Source organism: Aspergillus sydowii (assembly GCF_001890705.1).
Source record: "Aspergillus sydowii CBS 593.65 unplaced genomic scaffold ASPSYscaffold_8, whole genome shotgun sequence".
NCBI lineage: Eukaryota > Fungi > Ascomycota > Eurotiomycetes > Eurotiales > Aspergillaceae > Aspergillus > Aspergillus sydowii.
Genome location: NW_024467866.1, coordinates 977,566 through 1,001,971, shown reverse-complemented (window position 1 = coordinate 1,001,971; position 24,406 = coordinate 977,566). Strand labels below are relative to the sequence as shown.

The 24,406-nt window shown below is 53.0% G+C and overlaps 10 protein-coding genes across 10 annotated transcripts; 6 read left to right on the top strand and 4 right to left on the bottom strand.

Annotated features, from left to right (window-relative positions):
* The first annotated feature begins 925 nt into the window (after window positions 1-925).
* Window positions 926-3,279, top strand: ASPSYDRAFT_47462 (PAP2 domain protein). Its single transcript, XM_040847431.1, has 5 exons — window positions 926-1,271; window positions 1,347-1,563; window positions 1,652-2,425; window positions 2,476-2,954; window positions 3,034-3,279. The coding sequence occupies exons 1-5, from the start codon at window positions 1,214-1,216 to the stop codon at window positions 3,102-3,104; spliced, it is 1,599 nt and encodes a 532-aa protein (XP_040700973.1). The 5' UTR covers window positions 926-1,213; the 3' UTR covers window positions 3,105-3,279.
* A 3,699-nt stretch (window positions 3,280-6,978) lies between these two features.
* Window positions 6,979-7,674, top strand: ASPSYDRAFT_155395 (SUMO protease ULP1; the record flags this gene model as incomplete). Its single annotated transcript, XM_040842454.1, has 1 exon — window positions 6,979-7,674. One exon carries the CDS (start codon window positions 6,979-6,981, stop codon window positions 7,672-7,674), a length of 696 nt encoding a protein of 231 aa, XP_040700972.1.
* A 725-nt stretch (window positions 7,675-8,399) lies between these two features.
* On the bottom strand, window positions 8,400-9,533 carry ASPSYDRAFT_155771 (glycoside hydrolase family 16 protein; the record flags this gene model as incomplete). The annotated part of the gene is made up of 1 exon (XM_040842492.1): window positions 8,400-9,533. One exon carries the CDS (start codon window positions 9,531-9,533, stop codon window positions 8,400-8,402), a length of 1,134 nt encoding a protein of 377 aa, XP_040700971.1.
* Window positions 9,534-9,897: 364 nt separating this feature from the next.
* Window positions 9,898-10,204, bottom strand: ASPSYDRAFT_47459 (uncharacterized protein). The gene has a single exon (XM_040847430.1). The coding sequence runs from the start codon at window positions 10,102-10,104 to the stop codon at window positions 9,931-9,933; it is 174 nt and encodes a 57-aa protein (XP_040700970.1). The 5' UTR covers window positions 10,105-10,204; the 3' UTR covers window positions 9,898-9,930.
* Window positions 10,205-10,360: 156 nt separating this feature from the next.
* Window positions 10,361-14,805, top strand: ASPSYDRAFT_59551 (uncharacterized protein; the record flags this gene model as incomplete). The annotated part of the gene is made up of 2 exons (XM_040849725.1): window positions 10,361-12,606; window positions 13,035-14,805. 2 exons carry the CDS (start codon window positions 10,361-10,363, stop codon window positions 14,803-14,805), a joined length of 4,017 nt encoding a protein of 1,338 aa, XP_040700969.1.
* A 909-nt stretch (window positions 14,806-15,714) lies between these two features.
* On the top strand, window positions 15,715-17,268 carry ASPSYDRAFT_59550 (uncharacterized protein; the record flags this gene model as incomplete). Its single annotated transcript, XM_040849724.1, has 2 exons — window positions 15,715-16,459; window positions 16,514-17,268. The coding sequence occupies 2 exons, from the start codon at window positions 15,715-15,717 to the stop codon at window positions 17,266-17,268; spliced, it is 1,500 nt and encodes a 499-aa protein (XP_040700968.1).
* Window positions 17,269-18,428: 1,160 nt separating this feature from the next.
* On the bottom strand, window positions 18,429-19,820 carry ASPSYDRAFT_59549 (zinc finger HIT domain-containing protein; the record flags this gene model as incomplete). The annotated part of the gene is made up of 3 exons (XM_040849723.1): window positions 18,429-19,140; window positions 19,213-19,713; window positions 19,777-19,820. The coding sequence occupies 3 exons, from the start codon at window positions 19,818-19,820 to the stop codon at window positions 18,429-18,431; spliced, it is 1,257 nt and encodes a 418-aa protein (XP_040700967.1).
* Window positions 19,821-20,265: 445 nt separating this feature from the next.
* On the top strand, window positions 20,266-21,180 carry ASPSYDRAFT_91448 (oxidoreductase, short chain dehydrogenase/reductase family; the record flags this gene model as incomplete). The annotated part of the gene is made up of 4 exons (XM_040852488.1): window positions 20,266-20,313; window positions 20,370-20,665; window positions 20,723-21,020; window positions 21,091-21,180. 4 exons carry the CDS (start codon window positions 20,266-20,268, stop codon window positions 21,178-21,180), a joined length of 732 nt encoding a protein of 243 aa, XP_040700966.1.
* A 337-nt stretch (window positions 21,181-21,517) lies between these two features.
* ASPSYDRAFT_134116 (alpha/beta hydrolase) lies at window positions 21,518-22,593 on the bottom strand (the record flags this gene model as incomplete). The annotated part of the gene is made up of 2 exons (XM_040840661.1): window positions 21,518-22,196; window positions 22,253-22,593. The coding sequence occupies 2 exons, from the start codon at window positions 22,591-22,593 to the stop codon at window positions 21,518-21,520; spliced, it is 1,020 nt and encodes a 339-aa protein (XP_040700965.1).
* Window positions 22,594-23,013: 420 nt separating this feature from the next.
* Window positions 23,014-24,249, top strand: ASPSYDRAFT_155176 (putative endo-1,3(4)-beta-glucanase; the record flags this gene model as incomplete). Its single annotated transcript, XM_040842433.1, has 2 exons — window positions 23,014-24,044; window positions 24,141-24,249. The coding sequence occupies 2 exons, from the start codon at window positions 23,014-23,016 to the stop codon at window positions 24,247-24,249; spliced, it is 1,140 nt and encodes a 379-aa protein (XP_040700964.1).
* Window positions 24,250-24,406: the final 157 nt, after the last annotated feature.

The window sequence follows — 24,406 nt, the reverse complement described above, 5'->3', positions numbered from 1 at the left end:
ACGCTGCCATGGCAACCCGCGGCTCTCTCTGACGTGACTTCAGCTCCCCGCTGTCACTGCGCCAGCTCTCGGCCAATTGTGCCGCGATTTGCACGAGCTATTGGCCTTGGTCGCTCTCTGGCCGCGTATTTTTAGCTTTTGGCGCCTTGGTTGGCTGTCGCTCTCGTCGTGATGGATTCCTGGCCACCGGTCTCGCCCGCCTCGAAGCGCCGTCCATGATCTCATGCGCCCACTCTGATCGGAGAATCAAGACGACGAGTGCTGTGCCTGGCTTGGGTCCGATGTGCTCGAGATCAACCAACTTGTTCGCAAGAGTTACCACAAGGGAGGGTCCAGTGTCAAATCCACCTCCTTTGCCTCCTTTGTTGAGACGCAGGTGTTGCCAGGGACATTGATCCCTTACAGGAGCAAGTAAACCTACGATTCGACCTCGGGGAATACGCCTCTCCGAACACTGCAGAGTGCATTTCGACTGCTGCACCCTTGTTTTGCGCCGAGTGCACGGCCAAAGTTCCTACCCCGCGGGTTGTATTGCCAGGCACATATATATATTTCTCCCTGATGGTCCGGACTTTGCAACAGTTCGCGATAGTTCGCCAACGAGCCCTCTTCCAATTTCATCTGTAGTGCTCAGGTTCATATTCTTATCTCAAACAAACCTACAGGTTTCCTTCTACCTAGCAGTTTGCAGGTTTTAGATATCCCAAAAACAAGCACATCCGAAACCCTCCACACGTGAAAAAGTACTCTGTAGCATACTTGGCATTCACTCGCACAGCCACCACGCCAGACTTTCCCCAGTCTCGCTGACCACTGACAAGACGAGCTCGCAGTTGTTCAGCCCGACAAAAAGAAGAACTCATAAACCCAGTCAATGGCAGTGAACAATGACAGTCAACGCACGGTGGCCCCCGGCCCGCTAAACGAGGGAGAATACGGATGAGTAAGCGCACAGCTTATCGACGGATGCCAAGACACAGCCCGTCCAGCGCCGCGGGCTCATTTCAACGTCCGAGTAGATCTCTTTCTCTGCCCGATTGTCGCCTGTCTCTTATAACCCCCCTGCTTCTCGCCCTTGGACTCGCTCGGTCGCTTGGGGGAAAGCGTCGCTCTCTATTTTTGACCTCGCCTATCCGTCGCAAGGGCGTGCTGGGTGATCCATGGGAACAGCTACCGTTTGCGCATCACCTCGGTTTGGATCGTCATTCACAATATGGGGCACCCGGTAGTGGAGGGCCAGCCAGACGCTGGGTTGAGGAGTCTGAATCATTGTACGCGACGTTGTGGCTTTGATTTATGGTCTTTGTTTTATTGGAAACCTGGCTGACTTTCTGGTGTCGCGTTAGACCGAAATCAACTCCCCCCTTGGCGATACTGGCCTCGACAGAAGCTCCTCCCGCTGGTTCGATATGAGACTCCCTACCTCGCGTGGTGCCAGGAGAAGATCCGTACGCCGGCATTGGACTCGTACTTTGCCTTCACGGCCAACCTCGGCACTCATACGTTTTTCATGGTCTTTTTGCCGATCTTGTTCTGGAGCGGATATCCGAGCTTAGGACGCGGGTAGGTCAACTGCAGCAAAACTGTCGGGGCCGACTCAATGCGCCTCCCCCGCGATGCGACGATGGCTAATGGCGGAATTCTGGCTTAGGATGGTACATTTACTCGCCTCCGGTGTCTTCTTCAGCGGATTCATCAAGGACCTGGTTTGTCTCCCGCGACCGTTATCGCCCCCACTGCAGCGGATTACAATGTCTGGCTCCGCGGCACTAGAATATGGTTTTCCATCGACTCACTCGACCAATGCCGTGTCGGTCGCGGTTTATGCTCTTTACCTGCTGAACTCTCCCGAAACGACGCTGAGTGACGGGCTCAACCTTTTCCTCCAGAGTATAACGTATCTGTACGTTACGTCGATCGTCCTCGGCCGCTTGTACTGCGGTATGCATGGGTTCTTCGATGTTGTAATTGGGTCAGCGTTGGGTATTATATTGGCTGTATTGCATTGCTTTTTCGAGACGGCGATAGAACAGTACGCCCAGACTGGTAGTGGAAAACAGGTGGTACTTGTTGTCCTCACCATCCTGGCCCTTGTCCGCCTTCACCCGGAACCTGCAGACGACTGCCCGTGCTTTGACGATAGTGTTGCTTTTGCTGGTGTGATGATCGGAGCACAGACGGCATACTGGAGCTTGGCCAGAGCCAACGCTACCTGGGACACCCCCCATCCTGCGACTCTGCCCCACTATAGATATGACAATATAGGCTGGGTTAAGATGGGTCTGCGTTTCGTCATTGGCGTCATCCTGCTCTTTGCGTGGAGGGAAGCGATGAAGCCCACTTTACTGCGGATTCTCCCGCCGGTGTTTCGTGGACTAGAGAAGCTAGGATTGATTCTTCCCCGTCGGTTCTTTACAAAGGCCTCGTGAGTTACTATCTAAAAGCTGTAACTGTAATTAGCTAACCGTGCGCAAGGCAATACACCACGGTCCCCGCTCAACTAAAGGACCACGAAGTGATGCCAAGCTTCTCCGACATTCCTTCCATCGTCGCCAACATCCGCCACCCCAGACGCCGCGCCATTTCCATTGGGCCCCAGTCCGAAGCTGACGCCTACGAGACGCTTGCCTACCGTGAGAAGCGCCGACGGGACAGCCTTTCTAGCCCCTACCGGGGATCTCCCGCAACAGAACCCGTCCAGGAGGAAGACGCTTCGACATCCGCGACATCCGTTCCGAGACTGTCGCGGAAACCATCCAAACTGGACGAGTACGAGCACATGATGGGGCGGGGTACGACCGCCATCGATGTCAGGTCTCAGTCGCCCGAGGGCACCGAGCCATTCCCCGAGTTTGTCTCGGACGAGCGCGACGAGGAGGAGCTTTTCGCTCAGATTAAGCGGCCGCGTGTACGATACGATGTAGAAGTTATTACGAAGCTGGTCGTATATTCAGGTGAGTTGGTTCCTGCCTCTACCTGCTTCTGCCTACTGCCCATTGGTTGTGTTGCGGGGTGCTAACACCGTTGCTATAGGGATTGCGTGGATTGTTATTGACGGGGCTGGGGTGTTGTTTGAGCGGATGGGACTCATGCCTGCCGAATGAGGCAGATGCGATGAAATTCATGACGAGTATGATTCTCTGGTTCAGCAGGCTGAGCCCACCAGGGAACGTAGAAAGGCCGGCTGTCTTGTACATACTTTGGTTCTTGCTCACATCTTCTGCGATATAACTGTAATTGGCAAGATAGTCTCAATGCATAGACCGTGATTCTGCTGGACTTGTGAATCCCGAAAGCAAGCTCACTTGGATGTGTTACTGTGGATACCACGTGACTTCCTAAAGCGGACTAGCAGCCCGCGGAGCCGCTGGAGCTTTCCCGTTTTCAATGTAATGTTCTCTTCACTTGCGGTGTTCCTCCCCCATATATCTCGCTGCACCCTCGACCTCACTTTCTCCCCTCCACAACACTTCGCTGCCCCTCAGAATTCTCATGGAGATAGCCCAATCTGCCGCGACTTTTGCGATCACAACAGATACCATGAACCCAGTTCGTGTCCATTGATCTCAGCTAGCTTTCTTGCGCTTCTTCTCCAATTTTGTTCTGTTTCAGCGTCATCGTTGTGCTCTTTGCTACTGGCTACCTTGTGTTGCCAACCTAGTCTCGTTTTTCGACGCGTCCTCGATACTCGTCGCGAAACCCTCACCTTTCTCACCTTCGCCGAATCCCTCATACCACCTTCAACCGAAACCAATACCCGTCTCACCGAGCGGAACCTCAACCATGTCGAACCCCACCAATAATGCGCAGCAAGAAATGGAGGATGTGGACATGATGGACGCATCCCCATATGCCTCGCCTCAGAGAGCTTCACAAGCTCACCCGTTCTATGGCATGGATATGAGCAATCCCCACCGAGACTATACTCCGCAGGGCATGAAGAAAATAGTGCCTTTTGCCGGAAGTCCTTTTCCTGAACCCAACACCCAATTTCTTCGCCCTCCCAAGGAGAAAATGAAAGTACCCTTGTCCGCTATGGCTCGATACGCCTCCCAGAAATACCCTGGCCAGAAATCTTTCCATTTCTCTGCCAACTCTGAACGCCAGCAGCAATCGACTGGCCCCGTGCTTCCCCGCATGGCAGAGATCCAGGCTTATCGCACGCCGACCTCATACAAACCAGCCTCGACCACTTATGGCCCTGGCCTTGATATTTTTAACCGTGATCATCCTTCAAATATGGGCATGACCAGTAATAAGGAGTTCTACAACAAGCTGTACGATTCGAAGAAGTGGAACACTACGGACCTCGGCCTTACTGGGCAGGCGCGGGGCTCCCAGAAGTGGAATGCCACTCAGAGTTCTTCCTTGACTGGCTTCAAGCCTACTGTACGACCTTCGGTTTCCCAGAACACCAGTCGTGATTCGTCTTTTAGCAGCTTCGACACCCAAAAGTCCACGGATGATGGCAAAGAGAATAGCTTTGACTCCATGACCTCTGTGTCAACAGGACCATCGTACCTTCCCCAGAACCCCCCTGGTGTTGGCAAAGCAACCAAAAGATTCCACACTCCTACTACTGCCTCGACTGCACCGTCGCTCCACCCTAAGAGGCCTGTCGTTCATCGCGATCCGACAACCCTTGCTGAGCTCCAGGCTGGATTCTCTCGAGAACAGCAAGCCATGCGAGCGTCGCGCTTGGATCAGCCCTCTGCTCCGTGGGCACCTCCTACGGCAGCTGAAGAGCTCGCACGCTCTTCTACTATGACATACGAACCATACAGACGTCCCGATGGTGATAGAGCGGCTGACGTCTCACGCCTATTCAATGACCCGTCGCACCAGCATCGCGGTTATTCCGCTGACGGCAATGTTAATAGTTTCTCCAAACTTTCTCCTGGCCACCCGAGCCTCTCCGCTGGCCCGCCGAATAAGCCTCGCGGTGATTCCGCTGATGGCAAGGCAACTGACACATCGAACCCTCATGGCCTCGTGAACCTCTTCGCTGGCCCGCCGAATAAGCCTCGCGATGATTCCGCTGATGGCAAGGCAACTGATACATCAAACCCTTTCACTGATGCCTCGCAACAAGCTTGCGAAAACCCTGCTGATGGCAAAGAAACTGGTCTCTCAAACTTGTTCCCTAAAACCCCGAAATTTCACCCTCGCAAACGCGGCAACGCAGACGACTTTATGGCACTCTTTGGCACTTCATCTTCCAATCCACTCAAACGCTCCGTCGATGAGGAGCTCCAGAATGGGGAGTCCCACACTGCAACTACGGACGTTGCGAGTGGCTCCGTTTCGAAATATCGTCGTCTGAGTGGTGACGAACCCAGCATTTGTACTGAAGGCGGTGAGACCACCACTGCCGATCACGTTCCAACTGTGGCGCAGCGCACTTCGTTTGCCTCGCCCTCCCGGCCTGTCTTGGAGCAAACTGCAGCATCTGTCACCCCCAGTTCACCTTCTAGCACCGCAGGCCCTGCAACTCCTGTGAATGCCCATCAAGCAACCAACTTAACTGCCGTGGACTCCGTACCCGGCTGCTGGCCGGTGACTCCTACATCTACTCCCCACCATTCCATGCCCAACGTGGCTGCACATGCTGGAGACACCCTTATGTCAGGTGCACTATTGCCGGCGCAGCCCGAGCACTCCAACGCTCAGGGCTCGCCAAACAATAGAAACAACGAAGTACAACCAATGCGTCCCGCTGAAGGCGCATGGAACAATTATTACGTTACCTTGCAACAGGCATACCTCGCTTTCCAACGCCAAATGGCGCAACCGGCCGCAAGTGCGTTTCGCGGTGCATTCGATGGAGCAATGGCTGCTGCCAGCTCTGTAACCCAGCGAGTGATTGCCAGTAGCGTAACCCAAAGGGTGCTGGGCTATGTTAGACAGCGCCATCGAGATCGCGCGCGTGCGCGCTCGCCTCCCCCTGGCTCTTCACCTGTTCGTGCGAACACACGCAATTTGTCACCTGAACAACGAGAACGTCTTCGATCAAACCAATGGAGAAGAGACCGAGGATATCCAGTAAGGGATGAATATCCTTTCCCTGCACTTGCGTTCGACAACCCTCATATTCCGCCCACTCCAACTCCTTCGATCCAACGTGAGGTTATCGAATCACCATCTATTCCTTCGATTCAACGCGAGGCTATCGAGTCACCGTCTACTCCTTCAACTCAACTTCAGCGCGAGATAATCCAGTCAACACTGACTAACACCGACTCCGAGCGTAATCGCAAACATCCTGCACGCCCCGCTATCCCGCAGACCCCAGAGCAGCCCCGAGCACCTAGGGCGGGTATCCTGAAGCCCAGAAGTTTCCGCACCTCTCGCAACTCTAGACAGCAAACCCAGGACAGAATCCGCCGTACACGTGAGCTAAATGAAACACTGCACATTCAAGGCTTAGGCGCCTCTGCCAGAACCAGCCGCTCAAAGTCTGAGCATAGGGTTCGCTTCCAAGAGCCTCTTGTCACTGTTTATGATTATGAAACCCCGTTCACCCCGGAGCTTGCTCCGCACCTTCACCCGTCCCCGGACAATGAACATCCGAACATCGAACCTCCGAAAACCGGGTTTTCAAAGACTGAGTCTGCTGAAGCACTTGAAGAAGAGCAGAAGGAGAACATTGCTCCTGAGCTCGTCGTTGAACATGTCGTTGAGCCCATTGAACCTGCCGAGCCTGTTGAACCTGTTGAACATGCCGATCTCATTGAACCCTACATGGACCCGTGGGCCCAGCCGCCAGAATTCCCTTACGGCTCAGCTATGTCGGCGGTCAGCATCTTCTATCCTCCTGGCCGGAAAATCCCCCCGGGACGTACTGAGTCTCTTTATGCCGAGGAATGGCGGAAAATTGAACAGGAGCAGCAATTAGAAGAGCGTTCTGAGAGAATCAGACCCGAGGGGCCGGCTGTGCGTCCTTTGTCGGAGAAGTGGGAGAAGTGTGTTGAGGATGCTATGCGTATGCCAAACAACAGAAAGATTGTCGACACTCTGTCTGGTGACCCCCTCACGAAGAGAGATTTGGCCAGCTGCTTCACCCCGATGGCATGGTTGAACGATGAAGTGATCAACTCGTATCTTGCTGTTATCATTGACTACCTGCGTCGCGAAAATAATAACGACGGACGTCATGACAAACCTCGTTATCATGCGTTCAACTCTTTCTTCTTCTCCAACCTGCGCGACAAAGGCTACGATTCTGTTCGGCGTTGGGCGACTCGTGCTAAGATCGGCAAAAAAGATCTCCTGAACGTTGACACTGTTTTCATACCGGTTCATAACAGCTCTCACTGGACTCTCATCGTTGTGAAACCTGCTGAAAAGACGATCGAGCACTTCGACTCCCTCGGATCGCTTTCCCGCCGCCACGTCGGCATCGTCAAGACGTGGCTGCGCGGTGAACTGGGAGACCTCTTCGTCGAAGAGGAGTGGGCGGTCTTGCCGTCTGTCTCGCCCCAGCAAGACAACGGCAGTGACTGCGGGGTATTCTTGCTGTCAACAGCAAAGGCCATTGCGGCCAACATCGACCCGCTGGCCTACGGGCCACAAGACACCCTTCTTCTTCGGAAGAAGATTGTGGCGGAGTTGATGAACGGGGGGTTGGAGGGAGACTTCGCTCCGAAAGATGTGTACGGGGACATCTTGTTGTAAGCGAGTCCCCTCCAACCCCCGAAAAACAAAAAAAAATAGAAATAAAAAAAACAAAAAAACAAGAAAAAAAAGGGACAACGACCACGATATTTTTATCGACAATATACTTATCACCAATATCTTTACCGGCCATATTTTTACCGGCCGGACCGTCGACGATCTTACCAACTTTATCTTTACGACTGCATGATTATCGACTGCATTTTTCACCAACAGCATGGTTATCGGCGCATAATTATGGATTATACCTTTTATCGAATGCATTTCTTAGCTACAGCATTCTCATCAGCGGCATGATTATCAAGGCATGGCTTTGGCTCGGCACTTTGTTTGGTTTACGGCGTTTGGTCTTGTCTGTCTTTTGTATGGTGTTATGGCGCGAGACGCTGTCTCATTTTGTTCGTTATGTTTGTGTTTATTTGGTCTGCCTTGGAAGCATTAGACCGGTGTTTGTTTATGGGATATACCCCGTCGGTTGAGCACGGCTCCTGACATGCTATTCGGATCTTTTCATGTTCATAATCACTCGTGCGGCGCGACACACATGCTCATGGCCACGCGACTAGCCACCATTCCCGACCCACGCTACGGGTTAACCGGTGCTTCTATCATGTCTCAAGAACGTTTGTACACTCTGAGATTAAATTACAATTGACAACAATCTGTCAAACCGGAAACTTCGCAGAGTAAATGTATTCCATTGTAGATAATAACGAAGGAGGGTATCAATAGTACTGCATCTTATCCAAGTAGCATGGCCTTTCGCACCTCTCCCCGGCGTCATGATCGGATGCCTGCTTCTTCTGATGGGAACTTACTTTCCGCCACTCCGACGGTCGATTCCGGTGCCTCTGGTTGGTTTCAATCGGCCGGGGACCGACAGAGGAAGTGTTGTACGCTATCTCGACCCATTCAATGCCCATATACACGCTCTCATCTACTTTCATATCCCCAGTCCATACCCCACCGTCACTCCAAAGGTTCATGGCCAGGATACTCGGCTGGTCAGGGACACCGACAGAAACATCTGCCTGCAGCTCGCCATCAGCGTACCACCGCGTCTTGTTCACAAACCAGTCCATACGGTGCGTCACCCAGGCTGACCAGGGCCTCGGCACGGTCGTGATCACCTCACTCGCACCGGGGATAATAACGTCTGCTTCAGGATCATAGTCCGGCTGGTTCGCATAGTGGATTGTGTTCGGAGGATCAGAAGTCAGGAACTCCAGATCTGACTCGCAGGTTGCAGAGCGGTATGTGAAGATGCCCGCGCAGGCACCTCTAGGCACTTTATTGACGTCCGGGGTATTGTCCTCGGGTCTCCGCGCGATGCCGTCTTTCGACATAAGCCGCATGCGCACGCGGAGCGAGCAGTGGAAGAAAGTCCCATTCACGCTCTCGATCTCCGCCGTGGACGAGTAATTCGCCAGACGGGTGGCGCGGAGGACTAACTGGGTTGTATCGGGGTGATTGGGGTGTCTAGCGAAGAAGGCGTTGAACTCGGAGTTCACGATCGGGACGATGCTATCGATTGTCTTTCTGCGGCTCCAGGATTGGGCTTGCCAGTCGGCATTGAATGGTGATTCGGAGAGAGGAAGGGTTTCTGACTCCCAGAGATCGGCGGTGTTTGTTTCGCTTGCGTTGGGATTGCGAGGGAGGGTGACATCGCGGAAGTCCCAGAATTTGTAATTGGTGAAGTATCCTGGGTCATCGCCTGAGACGAGATAGCAGTCGCAAGGGAAATGGCTGGGGACTCTGGAGGAGAGTTGCGAGGTTGTGTTCGCAGGAGGGAGCGCAATTGAGGCGGCGGAGGCGATGAAGGAGAGACCAGAGAGAAGTGAGAGACCGAGTTTCGTCATTGGTAACAGATAGAACAGTAACAATGGGGCTGGCAAAAGAGTGACCGAGATGTGGCTTCATTGTGTATTCGTCGCGTTGAAGAGCAGATACAGACACAGAGAGAGTGTACGCAGCGCAGGGAAGGAGTCAACGGTGCTGGAGCCTGCCATTTGAAGGCCAGAGCACTGAATGATGCTCAGCCCATATTAGTATTACAATAGCGCTGCAAATACTTGATAAATACTATTTACTGCATAGAGTGTGCCAAGGCCCAGTTTGTATGGCGAAATGCTGCCCCCGCATGCACTTTTGCACGCCTCAACGTTTGCAGGCGACTCTGCCACTGAAATTGGGTCGGACAGTATATAACAAAACCGTTGGCCCCTAGCAGCTGCTTTTCGAGGTCTTAGGTCTCGTTTAGTTTTTTCTAGAGTCAAGTTTGTGAACAATGGTAGTCGAATACTTGACCGGTGAGTTAGGGCGACATACATATATCCACTCATACTTGTACAGAACACCATAGCAAACTAGAGAGAGAATCACGGAGAACCGGCAAAATACTTTGTACTTTAGACAAATCCTTGAATCCATCACGTAAAAACTCCAGTTCACCGAAAGAGGCCTTTGCGTGGTGGAGTGAGTTTTTTTCACTATGTTGTTAGAAGGCGTCGGTTGAACAGTCAGACTTGACCCAGACAATTGTTTAAAATGTTTGAGGTGTCATTTCACATTTTATAACCGTTTTCACATTGTTTCAATATTATCTCCTTTTATTTTAAATTTCAATTAAATACTCACTGTAAGTTATCCATCTCTTTCCTTGTATCTGCGCATACTCACCCTATAGATGTCGTCCCGCCGCCCCATCTACATCAACCCCAACACCACAAACCAAAGCACCAACTATCCCGACACGACCGCCCTCACAAAATTCCACCGCTCTCTATCCGGCTACAAGCCAACCCCACTAACGCCCCTTCCAGACCTCGCTCGTGAACTCGGCGTGCGCGCCGTGCTCGTCAAAGACGAAAGCAACCGCCTGGGCCTCCCCGCATTCAAAGTCCTCGGCGCATCATGGGGGTGTTATCGCGCTGTCGCAGCGCACCTGGACTTACCGCTAACTGTCTCGCTGGATGGCATGGCCGCGAAGGCGCAGGCAGGCGGGGTGACGCTTTTCGCAGCCACGAAGGGGAATCACGGTCGTGCGGTGGCGTTTATGGCGCGGACGCTTGGTGTTCCTTGTAAGATCTATGTGTCTGAGACTATGGACCAGGGCACCCGGGGACGGATTAGCGAGGAGGGGGCGCAGATTATCGTGATCAAGGGAGACTATGACCAGGCCGTTTTGGATGCGCTGAGGGATTCGAGGAGCGTGCAGGGCGGGGCTGGGATTCTCGTGCAGGATACGGCGCTGGATGGGTATGAGGAGGTTCCTGGGTGGATTGTGGAGGGGTATGGGACTATGATGGCGGAGGTTGAGGGACAGGTATCTGAGATGGGGATGAGGGCGAGTGTTATGGTTACGCCAGTGGGGGTTGGGAGTCTTGCGAATACTGTGGCTACGTTTTGCAAGTCTAGGGAGGAGACTATCTCCGTGGTTGCTGCTGAGCCGGACACGGCCGCTTGTTTGCAGGAGAGTCTGCTCAGGGGCGAGTTGACGTCGATTGAGACAACCGGGACGATTATGGATGGGATGGACTGTGGGACTGTCTCCACGACGGCGTGGCCGAATCTGAAGAGGCTGGTGGATGCGAGTGTCACGGTGTCTTGCTACGAGAGCCACCGGGCCGTTGAGTATCTGTCTTCGCAGGGAATCGGTGCCGGACCTTGTGGTGCTGCATCGGTGGCGGCATTGAGGCGTCTCGCAGCGGAAGGGTCTGGATCGCTGCTCAATAAGGACTCGGTCGTTGTGCTGTTGAGTACTGAGGGTCCTCGCGACTACACTATCCCGCTGGATGTTTCTGCCGAGGGCGCCGTCGAGCTGACGAGGATGTTGACAAAGATCAACTCGTCCAACCCTACGCTCTCGCTAGCAGATGGTGCAGGAGAGTCCCAGATCTGCAACTACCTGCAGGCCTGGTTTGCCCACCGCGGGATTGTGTCGCATCGCGTGGAGCCCGTCCCTGGACGACCATCTGTCATCGGGGTGTTAAAGGGCACCGGCGGCGGAAAATCACTTATGTTCAACGGCCACATCGACACCGTCAGCTTAGCAAGCTACGAGAACGACGCACTCTCAGGCACAATCGATACTCGAGACGGCAAGGAGGTAGTCCTCGGCCGCGGAAGTCTAGACATGAAGAGCGGACTCGCAACTGCGCTCGCAGCCATTGCATCTGCCAAGGCCAGTTGCTCTCCTCTGCGCGGTGATGTGATAATCGCCGCTGTTTCGGACGAGGAAGATGCATCCCAGGGAACCCGGGATATACTAGCAGCAGGCTGGAGGGCAGACGCCGCTGTTATCCCCGAGCCCACGACAGAGATCATTGCGCATGCGCACAAGGGGTTCGTATGGGTTGAGGTGGATATTCTTGGTGTAGCTGCTCACGGCTCTAACCATCTTGGAGGCGTTGACGCCATTCTCCATGCTGGCTGGTTTCTGCGATCACTGGAGGCGTACGGCCAGCGACTCCCCGTTGACGATGTCCTCGGCCCGGCTACTATGCACTGCGGTCTGATTCAGGGTGGCGAGGAAGCATCCTCGTACCCTGCGAAATGCACAATCACTGTTGAATTCCGCACAATCCCCGGCCAAACAGAAGAGTCGATTGTGCGTGACATCCAATCCTTGCTAGAGGATATCCAGAAAGGAAACGCCAAGTTCAGATTCGCGGAGCCGCGGGCTACACTGTGTCGACCGGCCCACAAGATCAGCGCCGACCATCCTCTCATTAACCAGGTCGCTGAGTGTGCAGCGTCAGTCATGGGCAGTCGTCCTTCAGTTGAGAGCGTGCCGTTCTGGTGTGATGCTGCTTTGCTGAGCCAGGCTGGGATCCCATCTGTTGTGTTTGGGCCATCTGGACATGGTCTCCACGGGAAGGAGGAGTATGTGGAAGTGAAGAGTGTGAAGCGATTGGAGGAAACTTTTATCAAGTTGATTCGTGACTTCTGTGCTTAGACGACTGATACATTAGTATAGCTTTGTTTACTTGGTAGAGAAGGACCACACTGTATGTAAATCATGTGGTGGCAATGATTCGAATATGACGTTACGACAGCATTTGAGCTGAATATAGTTTGAACACGGCCAGTAAAGCATGCCAATCGCATAATGTCCTGATATAGAGAGTTGATGGAGAGAGTTGTCGGGGTGTCCGAGTGTCACTCCGGAAGGTGAGAATCCAACGGGCTCTGATTGGGCGAGATGAGATTCGCCGCCTGAAAAACTCAGGCATAATGATTACTCATCATCTGCCAACGCTGCGACACCACGAGGATTGTTGAACTTGGAAAGCTCGAGAGTTCTCCAACAGACCGCTCCGATTTCAAAATTACAGATTAGTTCAGTTCCAGTTTGGCAGCCTGGACATGGACGACCGGGTGGTGCCTAATCATACCTACGCCGGCTCCCTGCATTATCCCCATACTGAGGATCAACGTGGGGTAGATGCGCCTCCAACTGGGTCATGGCCGGTCGAGGAGGATATGTTTTTTGACTGGGACGCTTTATACGGCATACAAGATCCAAACTCTTCAACTTCCCAGGTGGACCGGACATCATGGTCGACACTCGACTTTTTTCACCCCACCGAGCCATCATTAACCCCGCTATCAGGCGGGGAAGGGCTCTTCAGTGAACCAGATATCACCAACAGACCTGAAATTCTCAGCCAGGAACACACTGGACATGCACCTATTGTGTCTTCTGGGTTTAATGATGTCGCCGAGTGGTTAGACGGGGCATACCGCCCGCCGAACCCGTGCGACAACTGCCGCAGAAATCGCTTTCAATGTCTGATCTTACGTCGTGCACCCGATAATCCGAACCCGGTGCCCTCGTGCTCCAGCTGCGTTGGTCTATTCCGACCATGCAGCTTTGCTCGACCCGGAGAGAAGCGTCAGCCATGTGGATTCGAGACGCTGTCTCCAGTTCTAGGCCACCTCCACGGCGTCATCGAGGAAGGGGACGAAGGTGAAGTAGGCCAGAACAGACTTGACGCGAAAGAAACGAAGCAGTTTGTCCGCAAAGGAGCGCGTGTATTACGGGAATGGTTTTATCAAAACGAGCACCGTCCGTATCCGTCAGAAGAGGAGAAGACTCGTCTCGCCCAAGAAACGGGCTTTTCGAGGCAGAGAATATCGACGTGGTTTGCCAATGCCCGGCGGCGGCATAAGCAGCAGCGGCAGGTTGGGTCATCGACCCGCTTGTACCGTGCTGGGTCGCCGATGCCGACGAGTGATGTCGCATCTATGACTCCGATGGAGCGTTGGCAGGCGTCGCCGCCTGATGAGGAGCCTGTGCCTGAGGCTGTGATTAGGGAAGCTATAGCTTCTACATCTACGACTTCGGATGCATCTCGTCCGCAGAGCCAGGAGGGTACGCCATCTACCGAACCCTCGTCTATTTGCGAAGGGTCCTCACTTGCCTCATCACTATCAAGCTTTGGTATTCCGCCGTCGGAAGCGTCTGATAGTAGTTCGTCCGCGTGGAGCTTCCGGTCAGGGGATGGGCCTCTTCGCTCACGACCATATCACCGACGACAATCGTCTGGAAGAAGAGGAGGTCGAAGACGAGTTGCAGAAGATGGTCACTACCAGTGTACGTTCTGCACGCAGTCGTTCAAGAAGAAGCACGACTGGTCAAGACACGAGAAGAGCGTCCATCTTCCATTGGATGTCTGGATCTGCACCCCGAACCTCAGCGACCTAGAAGATGGGAATGTGCCTTTTGCGGAATGCAGATTCTGCGATCACCAATCTCCTACCCAGGGACACTGGGAGAGCCACGACTTCGGCGGATGCGCTACCAAACCCCTCCCTGAGCGGTCCTTCAGTCGCAAGGACTATCTCTGGCAGCATCTGCGCAAGTTCCATGGATGCACCCGGTATCCAGTCGCAAACCTCGACTCCTGGAGGTCCTCCCAGAAAGAAATCCAAAGCCGGTGTGGGTTTTGTTCGTCGTCGTTGCCTAGCTGGGCGGCACGAGCAGACCATTTGGCGACGCATTTTAAAGACGGCTGTCGGATGTCGCAATGGGTTGGTGACTGGGGATTTGATACGACAGTTCTTGCGAGTCTACGGAATGCGGTACTGCCCATCCAACGTGGTCTGGTGGATATGGCAGCGACGTGAATTGATTGTTGGATTGTCCTCATCCAGACCTTCATACTGGTGATGATACCGTGATGTACCGGTGATGGTTGCCACTGCGTAATACGGAGACCGCCAAACCGCACATGCATAAATACGAGCCCGACGCAATGCAGGGTGACGCTGGGGCGGAGCATCGATTATTTCTGTCGACCAATTATCCGCCAGCCCTGCGTCTCACCTTTGGTGGCGATAAGGCTAACATCGACCGTCATTGGAAGAAAATGGGTCAGCTGGATGCGGTGTGCACGCTAATCCCGTTCGAGATCTCGGAACCCGACACTAAGCCTCTTCGGATCGATCGGCTGCCTTCGCCTGCCGCTAGCATTTACCGTCACGACCTAGTATCGCGTATTGTAACCTTGCATGATTTCGGCTCTGGGTATAACTTCACTAATGACTGCCAAGATAGTGTAATTTAGATTCTGAAAATAGATATACCTTTTAGAATATGACTATAAAAATCATAAATAATATCAGCCAGTATGATTCATTAGCGGTGGGAATGAGTAATGATGAGTCGATGATGTTGGGCGACCGTGTTGTCTGTTGTTGTGCCAAGTGGTCATCCGCGCTAGTGAAAGAAAGGAGGGGCGCACGGCCCAGGCAGTTTTCCAGGTGGCCCTCTTCTCGCTCTCCTCCCACAACCAACCCTTTCTCTCCCGTTTGACACCCATTCTGCCTCATCATCACCACCGCTTCCAACTGACTCCCATCGCTCCCGCTGTCAACCCATCAAAACCGTCATATATACCATCGCCGAAATGGACCTCGGAAGCTGTTGTTAGAGTCTAAATGACTATACACCCGCCTATGTTTACCAATACCCCGTTATTCACGACTCTTGACTACTGGTCTTGCCATCACATCACTCATCCCTACCTATCCATCATGACCGCCACCCTCGAACGAAGTCTCTCCCGCACATCAAGTGTATCCATGCCTCTATCACCCATGGTCTCCTTTCGACATGACGCCGCTACCCCTGTCTCTGAATCCTCCATCTCACACCTCCATGAACGCCTCTCGGTTATAGATTCCCGGCTTCTCGAGCTACGATCAACCGTTCTAACCAAGGACGGCTATGTCGATAGACGCAACCGAGAAGATGAGCATATTCGTCGTGAATTCGAAGCCAACCGGTCCATCAGCAACAGAATCGACTTGAATGTGGTCGCGTTACGAACGGACGTCGACCAGTTGAAGTCGGGTATCCTGCAGCTGAAATCGAGTTTAGGGCAAGCCGGCAACGAAACCGTCTTTCTTCGCAGCGATGTCGATCGAATCTCCAAGAACGTCGACCAGATCCAGGCCGATCTAGAACACATGCAGACCGATGTGTGTGGATGTCGCATGGAAATAAGCAAACTGCACTCGACGATCAGCCAGCTTCGCACGGATCTTATCACTCTGCAACACGAGACATCGCGGCACCTGAACTCGGTGTTTGAACGGTTTTCTCTGATCGAATCGCGCATGAAGCATTCCGAACGCGTTCGATTCAACTCGCTGGCTCATACCACCCATGCTCCTATTACTCCTGTTCCTGTTGTTGAAGAAGATGGGTCTCTGCGTTGGCCGGAATATTTCCCCAGAACTGTCTGGAGGTTCTGGTGTTTGAAGAAACGCAGTCGACGTAAGTGAAGACGAGATAAATATCCTCCCCAAACATTCTAACTTTACACTACAGTCAACCGCTTGGCACAACTTGCCGAGTTCTACCAGCTTGGTGGATATGAATACTGGGGCCGGATGCATCAGACCGATGGCATGTTTGCCAGTGATAGTGAATCAAGCGATTCAAGTGACTGTCCTTCGAGCCTGTCGCGTGCTGAAGCTGTCCGCCTGTTCCCTGAAGCCGCCCACCAGGCACTGGCTGCTACCCTCGGCCTCGTTTACTACAAGATCCGAAACGAAGTTGGAGATAACCCTCTCTCCCCAATTCAACGTCCACCAAAGCGGCAACAGGAGGAGGTGGCTTCTGTTTCGTCAAGTTCGAAACAGAAGCCCGTTAAGATGCCCCGGCGTCCTAACAACCTCTCTCCCACCGCTCTCCACAAACTTATTACTGGGCCATCCCTCGAATCTAAATCGTTGACGTCGGAAGAATCCGACAAACTCGGTTGGAACGCGCAGTCTGAGATCTCTGACGACGCTATGAGCAAGCTCCGCGGCATAGTTTCAGAGGAAGTTGGCACGCTTCTCCGCGCTTTGGAACGCGGTCGACTGAAGATGAAACCTAGCAGATCTGAGCGTATGGAGTTGAGTCCAACCGGTTCTACCGGCAGCTCTCGTGGAAAAGCCGCTGCCAAAGATGCAGAGCCAACTATGGCCAGCACTGTGCCCACCGAGATTGTCTCCCTTGCCGAGAAGAAGGCAATGCAGAAGCTGGAGGAAGCTACCATTCCTGATACCGCCTCAGAAACCACTAGCGTGTCGCCATGAACTTTAGTGATGCGACCGCTTTCACACTGCAGTTGTGATCGGTTTTTGTCATATTGGTTTTGTCCGAGAATTTTGGACATTTCCTAAACACCAGGTTATCCGTACGCAGAAGGTACTGGAAGAACCAAAACCCCCAAACCGCGCCAACCGATTGGGTCACTTTAGAGTCAAGTATCCGTCAAAGAGAGCATTGGTATGCTTGCTGGACTTGGACTCGAAGTGCGTCTATCGCTCGAGGGCTCTAGATGTATCTGTATCGGCGCGTATTCGATACAAGGGCTTGCACCCTATCGAATAGCACATTTAGCCCAATACTTTGTACTGGGTTCTTTTGGGATCGAATCTTGACAGCAGTCGAATCCGATTCCCAGTAGTCATCCGTCACCGGTCAACGGTGTCATTGATCCTGTCTGATTACTCTAATCCACGACCTTGCGGATCCGTTGAGGACCACATCGTCTAGTGCATAGAGAATCTCTTAGGCCTTCTTTTGTTTTGCGCTTTAACTGCAGCATGACTTTGGATCCTACGATGGGAACTATCTATTGCCGCGCATTCATGCTGGTTAGCGTTGAGTTGCGACTTGATGAGTCTGGTTTCAGATTTTGCGCTTGCATACACAAGCATTGATATGGAGTCTTGTGTGCTGAACTTGTTTAGAAGATATGATACCCTTTTGGATTTACTGTGCCATTTACTTGGAGTTACTTGGGATTTACTTATTATTTCGGGATTTGCTTTTTGAGATCTGGTTTTTTATTGCTTGGTGTATATCGGCGTACTTGACTTTAGCCAACGAATGGGCAATTATTGACCACTGATAGCATTCCATTGTCGAGCGATCGCGCATCTGCTTGCACTCCGGACGGTGTCGGTGTCGGTGTCGTGACGAAGATCCTTCGCCTCCCTCGCACTTGACCGGAGTACATCCAAATGGACCGAGCTCTGATTTCGTATGCACAAGCCATGGTAGCATCGCCCTCAACTAACACATCCTAGTCTAGATTCGATTTGCGCCTGATATATTGATACTTTATAGTCATAGATACTCCAGGTAACGCCCAGCATCCCCGAATTAAATGTTTGTACATCACAGCAATATTACTCTACAGGTATTATACCCAAATCCCAACTACTATTCCTTATATCTCATCAATCGATTACGACGCCTCCGCTGCCGGCGCGGTGCCTCTGCCTAATAAATCCTTCTGCAAAACCTCCAACATCTTGCCCTCATCCACGTCTGGAATGTCCACTGCACCCGTCCCAAAGACCGGTTGGGCGTCTGTATCCGCTGCCGCCTCATCAAGGTCGGGATTCGTATTCTGGTGCGTCCGTAGATACTCCTTTTCGAGAATGAATTTAGACTCTTCTTCCTTCTGCTCGTGCTCATCGTTCAGCGGAGCTTGAAGGATGTAGACTGTAGGGAATTCAAGGACCACACGATCGTGAAGCGCGGCCGTGAGGGTTGTATTTGGGACTAGGGGGATAAGAACTGGTTGCTTCGTTGCGGTGCGTGGACGGTGGAGGTAGAAGTATACATCGCGGTGAGAGATTGGTTGGGTTTCCGCTCTTTGAGGTGTTGTGTCTTGTTGGCTGGTTGTAGGTCCGTTGTCGGCAGGTTCTGTCGTCGTTTGCTTTGGGACGGTATCTGAGGCACTCGGTGCAGATCGAGATGGATCTGCCTTCTTTTCGTCCTGCGCGGGTTCTTGTGCAGCCTCTTGTACAGCCTCTTGATTGCGCTGTCGTTCCTCCTTGGGTAAAGGAAATGCCCGATCGTAGGCCTCGGCGATTGTAATGGTCTCCGTGCAATTCACCCTTTTCGACCCATCGTCCGTGATGAATTCTACCGTCCATTGTAAACACTTTTGCCTGTAGCAATAAACATACCCGTTAGCTCAAGCCCAAAGTCACTAATACGCATGAGAAAGAGTCGCAACTTACTTCCCATGCCACTTCGACCCGTTCATCCTCGCCCGACTCATTCCCTTCGGTGCTTTGATAACCTTCACACCAGCCTCCTCAGCCCGCTTCAAAAACCCAGCTTCCCCTTTCGCCAATCCCCTATTTGGCCCAGTCCCAGGGCCAGGGCCAGGGCCAGGACCTCTCTTCCTCTTCCCCCGAGCATCTCCAAGCCCATGCTCAAGCTCCCCTTCACCCTCCAACCCCACAACACCCAGATCATGAACCCCGCTCCTCCCATCAACACCAACCCCGCGATTCTCCGCCTCGCGCCCCGCCCGCTCAATACGGCGCTCAATGCCCGTGATGAAATTAAAGTCGCGATCGAATGCGGATTCGGTGGTTAGTTCGTTGCGGCGCAGGTACGCGGCCGGGTCGCGGACGCCAGAGCACTGGGACCATACTTTATGTCGGCGTGTGCAGGGGAGGGAGCATGTGCGTGTTGAGCATCGGGGACACCGGTATTTGGGGGGTTGGATGTGGCTGGATTGAGTTTGTTAGCAATTCGTCGCACTGGGTAGGGTGTGTTTGCTTGTAAGGACGTACCAGATTGTGCAGAGACTGGTGAGGAGGGTTTCTTCTTCGGACATGATACGCTAGATTAGATAATAAGGTATAGATAGCGAGAAGAAATGGCAAGATATGGCGAGAAAACGAACGAAAAGCGCGTCGGAGATTGAGGTCTGAAGCAGAGTTGGACTGACGAGATTTGGAAAAAAGTGAAGCTTATCGATAGCAGTTGCTGCCTTGGTGCCGTGAATTATGCCTCAGGCTGCGATGTTGTCATCGAGTCTTTGGATTCTCCAACGCTTTTTCTCATCGCCGATGGTGATATCGATGATTATAAATCAAAACACGACATCGTGCTGCAGATTTGCCAATCGATGTTTTTTCACTTTGCGTGCTAGCCTACGTAACTGATTTATAAAGACCGGACGACCCCGCCGGTAAAGCAAACTACAAAGCTCTTTACTACCAATCTACTCCATCGCTTCTATACTTACTCCCACTCTAGCTGTATAACTTCTGAACAAAATGGCCACCAAACCACTCGCAGTCATCGCCGGAGTCGGCCCCGGCACAGTATGTCATTTCTCATACTCACTCCCATACGCCAAATTAATAGCTAACCAACCTAGGGCGCCAGCATTGCGCGCAAGTTCGCCCTGGCATACTCCGTCGTAGTCCTCGCGCGCAACCCAACCAACTACAGCAGTATTGTTAGCGAAATTAACGCCGCTGGTGGCCAGGCCCTAGGACTCAGCGCGGACGTGTCCGACTCTAGCAGTCTAAAGTCAGCCTTTGAGAAGATCTCGCAGCAATACAAGGACAGTCCTCTCGCAGCCGCGGTGTTTAACTCTGGAGGCGGGTTTGTCCGGAAGCCGTTCCTAGAACTCACCGAGGACGAGTTCGCGGCTGGATATAAGAGTCAGGGGTATGGCTACTTATGTATACCTTTTCATCATAAGTCCCGTTAGTTAATCGATGACAGGATTGGCGCATTCAACTTCGCCAAAAGCACTCTCCCGCTCCTCCAAAAGTCCACAGGACTGCAATACCCGCCAACCCTAATCTTCACCGGCGCAACAGCAAGCGTGAAAGGCTCAGCGAACTTCGCGGCCTTTGCAACGGGCAAATTTGCCCTGCGTGCGCTAGCCCAGTCGCTAGCCCGCGAGTTCGGGCCAAAGGGCGTCCATGTTTCCCATGTTATTATTGACGGGGTGATTGATATCCCTCGGACGAAGGATTGGGCTAATGAGCATGAGGATGGGAAGTTGGATCCTGGTGCTGTATGTTTTCGTCCCCTCTCACCAGTGAACTCCCCTCTTATAGGTATTTGGTACTGACCTGTGGATGTAGATTGCGGATGCGTACTGGCACTTGCATACGCAGCCGCGTACGACGTTTGGATTCGAGTTGGACCTTCGTCCGTATGTTGAGAAGTGGTAAGAGACGATCTTGAGATCCAATGGAGGGAAGTGTAATTGTTTGGCTCGGTAATATCTGCCATTTTAATGAATTATTTATGCAGCATGAAAACTGAGAACTCTGTTATTTGTCCATGAGTAAGAACAGGCCACGCAGTATAGAGAGGATGTACGAATTGAGTGTTATGGTTCAGTAATCCTGATGGGACGTTGGATGAACTTCAAACACGGAAGCACCAAAAAACCCCGACTGGAGATGACCTCAAGCTTGGAAACCTGCTTTTCTATAATTTAGTAACCAATACGTCCTTAAGATAGGAAAACACCGGCACAAAGACCGAGACGTTCCAAACGCCGAATCATTTAGACCCCGTAACCCTATCCTTCACAAACTGAACACTGACCGCATTCGCCTCTTCCGCAACAGGAAGACCTGGTACCGCAGTAAACCCATGCGCCGCCCCCGGAAAGATCTTAACAATGCTCTCTGCACCAGCAATACTCCATTTCGTACCCATGAGAATCGTATCATCGAGGAGAGGGTCATCTGTCCCGACGACGAACAGCGCAGGAGGAAGGCCCTTGGGCGACTTTGCTGCAAGCCCGGCCAGATCCGCGTAGATCGGAGAGATGGAAGGATCCCTGCGTTCCGAGGGAGTTTTACCAGGCAGAAATGCGCCGCAGAAACGCTCCATAGCTGCCCGGTCGATCATGATCGGCCGGGTGGTTATTGTGAGAGAGGGAAGACCTAGGGACTGGTCGTATAATCCGTACTGGAGGGCAAGGCCATCGAGGGCATGAGACGGCCGCGAAGTGAGGAGGTGGAACGTAGCTAGGACAACAAGGTATGCCCCTGCTGACTCTCCGCCCATGAAGCGGAGAGGCCCGTACTCCTCGGGATGGTCGATTAGGTACTCGGCTGCGTCGATGCAGTCGTGGACGGCTGCGGGGTATGGATCTTCAGGTGCGTGACGGTAGCCCACGGAGATGGCAGTTAATTGGCAGCCATTGGCATACCTTTGTAGTACTTGGTCGGAGCTTGGAGATTGTTGGCCTAGTACTTCGTAATCCGATGTTTACAAGCAGATGCTCACCTTTTCTCGTCTCCAAGGACCCATCCGCCCCCATGGGCATGGAAAAACACACCTTGGCTGGGCTGGCCATTGTCGGGCTTGTAAATTCGTATCGGGATATGGCGAGAAGAGTCTCGAGAAGGAAGTGTAGCATCTGTAGCGCCTGCAAGGTAGGTGGGCGCTGGGAGGGCGAGTTTGCCTTGGAGGCGCATCTCGCGGTAGGGAGCAGCGCCAACCTCATGCCAGCGAGGTCCCTTGGTCGTGACACCCTTGAGAAAGCTGTTCACCTGCTTGGTGGCCCCGCTGACATTCTCAGGACGAAATTTGGAGGTATCGATGGTCAAGTCACTCCGTATAGACATGGTGGTAGATGGAAGTCAGGAGGAAATTGAGAGAGAAGATGCGTTTGCTGAGCCATTGTTTGTGACTGATATAGCCCAGAAATTCTGAGCTCTCTCGTATACTTTTAGCACAGCCGCAGATCGGCTGACGGGCCCTGGACGTCCAAGAAGGGAAGCAGCTGGTTTGCATTGAATCCAGCCCCCACGAGAGCTCCAATGATCGCCAGCAAAACTGCCCAAGTAGGCAATGCAAACCATGCAATCTGACTGTGACCCATTGACAAACACGCCAAGACTGTGAATGACTCAGCAGTAGCTCCCCACACGGATCGCCGACTCCTCCGACTCCGACTCAACACACCACCACCAAGTGACAGCAGCAGTCCTGCTATCAACACCGAGATACCAGCCATTCTTTGTCGTATCCAACCAGCAACCGCAATGGCCGCCAATGATGGGTCCCCACAGATAGGGGAGCCCTCGGCACCTCCCAAGACCTTCTCCACTCCTCTCTTCGAACCCGGCGTTCAATTCAACTTAGATCTCATCTACCGCCCTGACCCGATTACACTCCTCACCTTCCAGGGGACAGAACGATGGCGTGCCCGGGTGCTTCTTACAACCGCTCGCATTGCCGAAATTAGCAGCCTAGATGTTAACCGTCCTCTCACACAACCCGAGATCGACTTCTACCTCGAAAACACCAGCAAAACCCTCTACCAAGCCCGCACCGGCGCTCCACTGGGTGTGCTTTTTGGAGGTATACACACGGCTATGTTTTTAAAACCGAACCGGATGGTAAACAAATATGCGCCGACGAACCCAGGTCTCTCCTTGGGGAAGAGGTATCTCGAGGGCTTGAAGAACATGTACAAGCTAGACCCTACTGCGTTCCGGGTGATGGCAGCGGCTGTACTGTCTAGAATGGGACTTTGGACGGCTGGGTTGTGGATTGTTTCCAATGCGTATGCACTTTCAACTGGGGTCGGGCGGATAGCGACGGACCCGCGGGTAAGGGACATTTTCGAAGCGCGAAAGAACCAGGACCCGAATGAGATACGGGAGCGGCACCGCAATGCACAAAAAGCCAGAGCTTACCGGGAACGCCAGAGGAGAATGGGCGAATCACCTGCTGCTCAGGAGGAGAGTACCGAGGGGGTTTGGCATGAGGGCGCATCAGATACGCCCGCTCCGGCCCCGCGGACGTCTAGCCCGAGAATCGACGACTATTACCCGCCGCCTGCAGAGAATCAGAGTAAGGGGGGAGATTTCTTTGATGACGATGCCAGCCCCATTGCTCCGGACTACCGAGATGCTGCTCCTCAGGGAAGCGCTTGGGACCGCATCCGGCGACAGAACCAGGTCCAATATTCCACCACACCACAGCCAGAGACTTCACGGACCCGACGTGCTCCGTATGAAGGGAGCCAACCAGCGCCAGAGGACCAGGATAGTACTTCACAAGGGAGCACGTGGGATCGTCTCCGCTCTCAGGGCGCTCCCCAGTCACAGCCTGGAGGTTCCCGCTCGCAGGCTGGTGTATCCGACTGGAACACCGACAGTAGTAGACAGGATAAAGAGCGCGCTCAAGCTGATTTTGACCGGATGCTTGATGCAGAGCGGAACAGGGGAAGTGACTCGGATCCTGCCACTAAGCGCACCGGGTGGTGGAGCTAGATGAACAGACTACTAGCCTCGTTGGCAGATTGCAGATTTTGTCAGGTTCTGACAGAGTCTTTAGTTGCTGGACATACTGTATTTCTATCAAACAACAAACTGAATTTGGGCTGTATATCCTGGATAGCGCTGCACTTATGGATGTGGATTACTATAC

What these genes read in the sequence shown, in the direction of transcription:
- ASPSYDRAFT_47462 (XM_040847431.1), top strand. Translation starts at nt 1,214, where the DNA reads ATGGGGCACCCGGTAGTGGAGGGCCAGCCAGACGCTGGGTTGAGGAGT. An exon ending in GTTGAGGAGTCTGAATCATT is followed by an intron (nt 1,272 to 1,346) that starts GTACGCGACGTT and finishes GTGTCGCGTTAG; the next exon opens with ACCGAAATCAACTCCCCCCT. An exon ending in TATCCGAGCTTAGGACGCGG is followed by an intron (nt 1,564 to 1,651) that starts GTAGGTCAACTG and finishes ATTCTGGCTTAG; the next exon opens with GATGGTACATTTACTCGCCT.
- ASPSYDRAFT_47459 (XM_040847430.1), bottom strand. Translation starts at nt 10,104, where the DNA reads ATGGATTCAAGGATTTGTCTAAAGTACAAAGTATTTTGCCGGTTCTCC.